The sequence below is a fragment of the Salvia miltiorrhiza genome, chromosome 4, assembly GCF_028751815.1.
Source record: "Salvia miltiorrhiza cultivar Shanhuang (shh) chromosome 4, IMPLAD_Smil_shh, whole genome shotgun sequence".
Lineage (NCBI taxonomy): Eukaryota > Viridiplantae > Streptophyta > Magnoliopsida > Lamiales > Lamiaceae > Salvia > Salvia miltiorrhiza.
This window is the reverse complement of record NC_080390.1, coordinates 43,091,555-43,100,218: the sequence shown is the minus strand read 5'-3', so window position 1 is coordinate 43,100,218 and position 8,664 is coordinate 43,091,555. Positions and strand designations below refer to the sequence as shown.

The following is an 8,664-nucleotide window of genomic DNA, read 5'->3' as shown; positions in this document are numbered from 1 at the left end:
GAAATTTATGAAGAGAGAGAAAAAATAGATTAGAGTTTTTAGCACTAGAAATAGATAATGAAGCCATATATTAGATTTTCACAAAATTTGACGAGGATTCATGAAAAATAACTTCAAGTTGATGAATTCAATTTTCATGGCGGGGTATATATGTATTTTTACACAAAAAATTATTGTTTTTTAAATTTTTTATGTAACTAGATATTTCTTTATTTTACTGTAGCAAAATAAATATTTTTCATACATTGACACAATTACAAATCACATTACTTCTACTTGATGCTTTAAAGTAAAATATATATATATATATATATATATATATATATATATATATATAGGGGAGGGCTATTCAGAAAACTCCTCTTAGACTATAAACTATAAACTAATTAAAATGTATGAATTATATGTAGAACACCCATGAATCCGCTGTGTAAATGTATGAATTAAGAAAATTAAATTTTTTGCTATCTATGGGATTCGAACTCAGGACCATGAATTATTCCAACAAGGTGATGAATTAACCGTAGATCTTGATGATACAAGGGCTGAAAATGGTTCCTATTTTATAGTCTAACTTTGATTTTTATTTTAGCCTTCCCCTATATATATATATATATATATATATATATATAGGGAGAGGTTCAAATAAGAACCACTAAATAAAATTAGAACGGAGAACCATTTTAAGCCATTCGATCATCAAGATCTACGGTGGATGCATCATCTTGGTGGATGAATGCAGATCCTGGGTTCGAATCCTGAAGGGAGCAAAATTTTTATTATTTTCGGATGCATTAAATTTAATAGCGAATGCATTAATTTATATAGCAGATGCATTGATTTTAATGGTTCTTATGTTCTCACGATAAGTGTGGTTCTCATTATAACCACACCCTATATATATATATATATATATATATAAATCTCCACGATTATGTGAAAGATACGTATAATATTGTAATACTGTATGGTAATCAACTTTAAGTTTAACACATAAGAAACATTTTTAAATTGATATAATTTAGTATTAAAAATATGGAGTAATAAGTTAATAAAACATGTACTTAAAACATAAATAAATGTTGAAGAAGGAAGTCACCAACAACCTCTTCGTAGCGCTACTACACATGACAGCACCTAACCTTCAGAAAACTTGTCCATTTTAGATTTCACCAACCATCAGCCCCCGCCCCGCCCCCGCCCCCGCCCCCGTGAAAAATACACTTCTAAAATAAATAAATAAATAAATTTCACCTACCAAACTCCCCCTGTCTCTCTCTCTCTCTCTCTCTCATTCTATAAAACCCATTCTGCATTTGCAGCATTTTGTAGAGCCAGCCATCCTCCACAGCTCTCTCATCCTCTCACTCTCACACATTTCCACAGAGACAACAGTTTACAATGGCTGCTTTGCCCAACACCGCTGCCTTCTCCTCCAAATCCGTCATCCAGCCCCAAACCCTCCTCCCAGCCGCCGCCCATTCCTCCTCATTCTCCTGCGCCCCGGCCTCCAGCGCCGCCCGCCGCCATATCTCTGCCGTGCATGCTGCGGAGCCGGCCAAGGCCCCCGTGGTGACGGCCAAGCCGGCGCCGCCATCCCCCTCCAACGCCAAGTGGACCCCGGAGTCCTGGAAAACGAAGAATGCTCTGCAGCTCCCGGAGTACCCCGATGCGGCCGAGCTTGAGTCGGTGCTGGACACCATGGAGGCCTACCCGCCGCTGGTGTTCGCCGGAGAGGTGCGCAGCCTTGAGGAGCGGCTGGCGGAGGCCGCCGTCGGCAAAGCCTTCCTCCTCCAGGGCGGCGACTGCGCCGAGAGCTTCAAGGAATTCAGTGCTAACAACATTCGTGACACCTTCAGAATTCTTCTCCAGATGAGCGTCGTCCTCTCTTTCGGCGGTCAATTGCCTGTTATCAAGGTAAAAATCTTAACAAAAATGTCACCAATGATTTTTGAATGAAATCTATTTATTGCTACATTAGGTTTAACGATTTGATTTGGAATAGCTGTTTTTAGATCTGTAGTGTGTTATAGGAAATTAGAAATAAAGAGATTTGTGTCAATTAACTTGATAGGGCAGAATGTGTTGATGCCGTCAAAAAATGAGCGTCATCGCCCAGATTTGAAGGGCGATTTTGACTTTTTTGAGATCCTCTTTGAAAGCATAGAAGTTAGATCTGCTTACGAATTGGGGATTTCAATATTTTCATGCGAACTTTTCATTCAAATAAAAGTCTGAAACCGAATCGATAACTCAGGTTGCTAGTAGAGTTCATTGTGTTTGGGGGTACGGCATGAAACATAATCGGTTTGACCTACATTGGTGTAAATTAGTATAACAAAGCCATTAATATATAAAGTTTGTCTTTCCATGCCTTCTTTTAGAGTAGACAAACAATCGTGCCTTGTTTGGTGGGTTAGGCTATTGAGAATTCAAATTGCCAAATTCTAGTTAATTCCACAAGTCCATTCAATTCGCGGTGTTTCATAATTGTGTGATGGCCTTCCTTAGGTTGGGAGGATGGCTGGACAGTTTGCCAAACCAAGATCAGACTCTTTTGAAGAGAAGGATGGAGTGAAGCTGCCTAGTTACAAAGGCGATAACATTAACGGCGATGCCTTTACTGAAAAATCAAGAATCCCGGATCCTCACAGGATGATCAGAGCCTATTGCCAGGCTGCATCGACCCTTAATCTTCTAAGGGCCTTTGCTACCGGTGGTTACGCTGCAATGCAGAGAGTTACTCAGTGGAATCTTGATTTTGTCGAGAACAGTGAGCAGGGTGACAGGTGCGTCTTAATGAATGGCATTGAAATGATCAGATTCCTGTAGTTTGATCTTGTCTCATTTGTCTACCTCATTGTAGATTGTTTACGTCATACAATATTTAGGCCTTTCAATTTGCTAAAAAGTCCATGTTTGAATTGTTCAATAGGTATCAAGAACTGGCTCACCGGGTTGACGAAGCCTTGGGGTTCATGGAGGCTGCTGGACTCACGATCGACCACCCTGTGATGTCAACGACGGAGTTTTGGACTTCTCATGAATGTTTGCTGCTCCCTTATGAACAAGCACTCACCCGTAAAGATTCAACATCTGGTTTATACTACGGCTGTTCAGCCCACATGCTCTGGGTTGGTGAGCGTACCAGGCAGCTCGATGGTGCACACGTCGAATTCTTGAGAGGAGTTTCAAACCCTCTGGGTATCAAGGTAGCAGTCTTACACCGATTAGTTGTAGAATTAATTTTAAACAATTCTTAACCAATTTGCGCAACATGCTAAGATATCTACCTATGGAATCCATTTTGCAGGTGAGCCAAAAGATGGACCCGAAAGAACTTACTAAACTCGTCGACATCTTGAATCCTTCCAACAAGCCAGGAAGAATTACTGTCATAGTCAGAATGGGTGCCGAGAACATGAGAGTCAAGCTTCCTCATTTGGTGAGGGCAGTCCGTGGAGCCGGCCAAATTGTAACTTGGGTATGCGACCCTATGCATGGGAACACTATCAAGGCACCTTGCGGACTCAAAACCCGTGCTTTTGATGCAATCTTGGTATGTTCGCTTTCTTTCCTCATCGTCTTATGGAAATTTGGTTGTGAATTTAATTGCTAGCTTTTAACTATACATTTACGACCATTTTGCACTCAGTGAGAAGAGTTACCCAAGTTCTTACATATAAATGCTTTTTCGTGTTTCCCGAACTGCATCACCATATCCCCGTATTTTGTCCTCTTAATATATGCTTTATTTTCCTCAAAGCAAAAGAAGATTGAAACGGAATTATATACAATATTGATATTGTCTACAACTTACACCAATCGAATTTAGTCAATAGTTCATTTGTCTAATAAAACACAAGTTGAAACATTATGTTATAAGGAAAATTCCAGAATACCGGTAGACTGTTGACATCAACATTAGTCAATGCCTTGAAGAAATCGTGTAAGGTTGCCCGTTTTAAAATGGTTGCACCAATTTTGATTCTGTGAATAGTTGAATCTTTAAAAATAAGTGTTCTATTTAAAGAATCCAGCTACTACATCTTTCAGGCACATAGTTGAGGTAGTTGAACAATAGAATTAGGTGCGTGCCATTATTTGAGGTTTTGTTTCTTTATTTGCCACATGAATTATTTAAATGCAAGTAGGCCATCCTTGACAAGTTGCTTGTACTAAGAATATTCCCAGAGTGTGCCGTCTACCCTTCTCAAGTTCAAGCCACAAAATTGCTTGGTCTAGTTACAGTCTGAGTAATAACAATGTTTTTTATTTGGCCTATTTGTAGGCTGAGGTAAGGGCTTTCTTTGACGTTCATGAGCAAGAAGGCAGCCACCCTGGTGGGATCCATCTCGAGATGACCGGACAGAACGTGACTGAGTGCATCGGAGGATCAAGGACAGTGACATTTGACGACCTGAGCTCACGTTACCACACACACTGCGACCCGCGACTCAACGCATCACAGTCACTGGAACTGGCCTTCATCGTTTCGGAGAGGTTAAGGAAGAAGAGGATGGCAGCTCAACGTCTCATCTCTTAGATGTCTACTTGAATCAGCCGAAAATGCCAGATATTTTATCACAACTGAGGCTCAATATTGTGGAATATGCTGTCTACCTACCTCCTCAAAATTTGTATTCTGTTGTAGTCATGTGGAATTTATTTTATCTTTTATTTGCGAACTTTAAGAGATTCTCCTCTGTATTATTTTGGAATAAATCATGTGCTCCCTCTCTCATCTCATGTACTCCATTATTTAACATCGATAAACATATTTAATTTATTATTGTGCTTCTCTTGTAAACATGAATGAGCCCTGGGACTGATGGTACATTGATCGACACATTATTAGGAATAACAATTCACAAAAACCAGGAGATATGGAAGCAGTTGTAGCAAATTTAAGATAAAGTTTGGAGAAGTTGTAGCAAATTTAAGATAGATATACACGTGTAACATTAATTGTAAAGTACAATAAACTAAAAAACAATGATCAAATAAGGGTTAATGGCGCCTAAATTACTCAACTATTTCCAAATTCTGGTTTGGCCACCATACTTCAATGTCTGTAAAGGAAAATACTAATCTTTCAATTTAATCTGATTTTGCGACTCCTCTCATTTTCCGGCGAATACATTGATGACATGGATGACTGGAAATCCAACGTGGACACGCCGACCGCATGTTGAAACACAGCCGTTTTATATGACTAAAAACGATGTCGTTTATCATTTCTTTTATAGTTCCCGTTAGATTTCTTTTGCAGCCACCGCCGCCGCTGCTTCTTCTCCGGCAAGTCCGTCGGCGGCCCCCCAACGACGTCCCACGCTCTTTACTGCCCTTCCTCCTCCTCGATCTCTTCGTCTCTCCTTCTTTGGTCGGAAAGCAGCGTAACGGCCACCGCTAGTGCTGCTCTTCCCTTTCTCCAGATCTGGCGATGCTGTCGCCCTCTCTCCGCTGGCCGCCGTGGCACAGTAGCGCCCAACGGCGTTATCAGACGACTCTGACCCTCCGTCTCTCCAGTTGTCCAGAAGCCATTCCCCCAAACGAGAACTCACAGACCAATTCTTCTTGAGGCGAGCCAACCACGCTGCACACCACCGCCCTCCCTTCAACAACTGTTGCTCCATCGTAAGCAGAGTGTGGAATAGGGTTTTGGATAGGTCTAAGTTCTTCGTGGCGCTGGAGGTGGTGGTGGCGACGGCACTCGGCCATGAGCCGCGGTCGTGGAGCGACACCAAAAAAATCAGGGACGAATTGAAATGGTGTTATATTATTTAATCAATCGCATAGCTTTGATTAAAAATTTCAGAAACATAGAACTCCCAAATCAAAAATCTTTTTACATCTGTGAAATTCTTTATGTTGCCTTCAGTGAGTGTGAGGGTCGAGGAAATAATTGGGGGAGGGGAGGCTGCCAGCGCTCTATGTGTGCCCGCAGCCGCTGACCACTCACGGCCAAGGCAGATGGAGTTGGAGCAAGGTGGCGCAGACAAAGGCGACCGGAGGCGGAATGACGCAACCCGAGGCTGTGGTGATTGATTGGGGATCTGGGGCTCGACTGCAACTCTGTCATCGTTTCATCTGGAGCATGAAGAGATGATATACAAAGAGAGAGAGAGAGAGAGAGAGAGAGAGAGAGAGAGAAAGAGAGAAGGGAGGTCAGAGGGAGATCCGGTCAGCTCACTACCTGGACGCCAACTGGGCGCCACCTCGCTTAAATTTGGACACGTATGCAGATTTCCTAATTTGCCCTTGTCGGAAATTGAACGAAAAACTTAAATCAGATCAAATTGAAAGATTAGTATTTTCCTTTACAGACATTGAAGAATGGTTGCCAAACCAGAATTTGGAAATAGTTGAGTAATTTAGGTGCCATTAACCCATCAAATAATTATACAATAATTTAGATCTTCTAGAGAAGGCAAGTGCACCGTAGGTCCATAGCGCAGATGCACAAAGAGATAATTGAGATAAGAGCCTTGACTCGAGAGAGAGAGAGAGTGCTGAGCAGCGAGAGAGAGATGAGAGAGTCGTTTCTGTTCTAATTTTTGGCTTCTGAAGCCAAAGAGAGCCGTTTCTGTAATTCTGTGTTACCGTTGAATTGAGGGATACCAAATATTTTTTTTTTAGTTTTGTTGTTGCTCTGTTCGCTGGTTTAGGTAGATATATGATTTTTTTTTAATAGGGTATGATAATTCTATTGGGCTTATATTTTGGGGCCCTAGGCCATTGCCTCACTTCTACAACATAAGGGCCAACCCTGTATGGAAGTACATCATAATGATTATCTCAAAACCGAATTTCTTAGACTAGTAAAGAAAGCGAGAGAGAAGATTAATTCTTGGAAATGGTTACGTGCACATTTTGCTACTCCGTTAACGATTGGTGCTTACATCCAAGAGATTGTATTCCTCATTTGTTGTAACTTCTGCTTCTTAGTAATGGATCTGTACTATATAGGTTTGAGTACCCCTTGTACTCTTCATTTATACTCCTTCCGTCCATGAAAGAACTTCCTAGAGGAGGGAGTGGCACAAGTTTTAAGAAAAAATATTATTGAGTGTATTGAGAGCGGATAAAAGGTAGTTGAGTGTATTGGGAGTGTTGAAAAAGTGTTATAATTAATATTGGGAGTTGTGAAAAGTGAAAAGTAAGAGGATTATAAATGGTGGGGTATAGTCCAAAAATAGGTAGGAAGTTCTTTTGTGGACGTCCCAAAAAGGAAAGATAGGAAGTTCTTTCGTGGATGGAGGGAGTATAATTTATCTTGACCTTTCAAAAAAAAAAACGAGAGAGAGAATTATTTGGGTCGAGGGTTGCGACAGAAGATTTGGCATTCTTTTAAAAAAAATTATTTATTTAAATTTATATAAGAGTAAAATTATAATTTGTATCATTTAATTCATGATATCTATATTTTATAACTAAACAACTAAATTACCAAACACAATTATACGATATCAATCACTTCTATCTTGACATATCATAACATATATGTCCACATTTTATATCTAAACTACCAAACAGAATTATACGATATCAATCGCTTCTATCTTAACATATCACAACATACCAATCAAATGTGCCCTTAAATTTAGAGTTTATTAATCTCAATTAAAGTTTAATTAGGACATTCATATATATTTTTGTATTAAAGTGTATTTAAAGTTTATTAATCACATTTAAAGTTTAATTAGAACAAATGTGTATTTAAATTAGTGTTGTCCAGGGCTAACTGAAACCAGGTGAACCGATCCCATATCATTGACAACGGGACAGAATCGAAATCAGAATTGTGAAACACCCAGTCCAGTTAAGGGTCATATTTTCTTGAACCGAAAATCGACAATTAACCCCTAGGTCGAACCGTCGGTTCGGAAACCACCGGTTAATTGCCCAATACCAATGATTTTTCAAATTTTAATTATTATTATTTTTAATCAAATTCAAATTAGAAACTTTATAGTAGTAAAATTGTTTAGTAAGTTTAATTTTCTGGTAGGCACTGTCGATCCAGAGGCTATTGGTACTCTTCATTCAGTAGCTCCCCCTTGGCTTCTGCCATGAAAACAAAGCCAACCATGGATCTATCCATGCTTTTCTCGTACAAATTTCAATAGAATGACCCTCTCTAACCTATTATCAAACTCACAATTTGTATTGCTAAGATTGGGCTCTCAATTTCTTTCATAAGTGTCAAAAATAGAAGTTTTCACCTTGAAAAATGTTGATTATCGGTACTCACCTTTGTCTAAAACTTCGAATGAGACTTCATATTCCGGGGAAGCTTGATTCAGGGTATTCCAAGAGGGAATAACACTTCGTCAGACCTTTTTCTTGTCTTGAGCTTGCATGCTTTTGATTGACCCCACATTTGGCCCTGGTCGGGGCTAAAAGCTCAAAGACAAGTTCCAAGATTCTAACAAATTCTACTTCCAAAAGCTTTTGCAATCTCGATCGATCAAGAGATTGAGCGCGATGTAGTGCTTCTACACTTTTGATCCAGGGCTTTAGCCCTAAATTCGATTCCTTAGTGCTTTTCTGCCCTCCCGATCCACCAAACACAGCGAGGGCACATTCTCAGATTGGGGAGGCTAGTTTTGGTTGATTGTGAATTAATGGGGTGTTATTATAGCGATATGTTTAATTATCCCC

At 39.9% G+C, this 8,664-nt stretch overlaps 1 protein-coding gene across 1 annotated transcript; it reads left to right on the top strand.

Annotated features, from left to right (window-relative positions):
* The first annotated feature begins 1,229 nt into the window (after positions 1-1,229).
* LOC131021842 (phospho-2-dehydro-3-deoxyheptonate aldolase 2, chloroplastic-like) lies at positions 1,230-4,792 on the top strand. The gene is made up of 5 exons (XM_057951162.1): positions 1,230-1,917; positions 2,512-2,789; positions 2,936-3,212; positions 3,314-3,559; positions 4,292-4,792. The coding sequence occupies exons 1-5, from the start codon at positions 1,402-1,404 to the stop codon at positions 4,544-4,546; spliced, it is 1,572 nt and encodes a 523-aa protein (XP_057807145.1). The 5' UTR covers positions 1,230-1,401; the 3' UTR covers positions 4,547-4,792.
* Positions 4,793-8,664: the final 3,872 nt, after the last annotated feature.

Coding starts and splice junctions, on each gene's coding strand:
- LOC131021842 (XM_057951162.1), top strand. CDS start 1,402: ATGGCTGCTTTGCCCAACACCGCTGCCTTCTCCTCCAAATCCGTCATC. Junction 1,918..2,511: donor GTCAATTGCCTGTTATCAAG/GTAAAAATCTTA, acceptor GGCCTTCCTTAG/GTTGGGAGGATGGCTGGACA. Junction 2,790..2,935: donor AACAGTGAGCAGGGTGACAG/GTGCGTCTTAAT, acceptor ATTGTTCAATAG/GTATCAAGAACTGGCTCACC.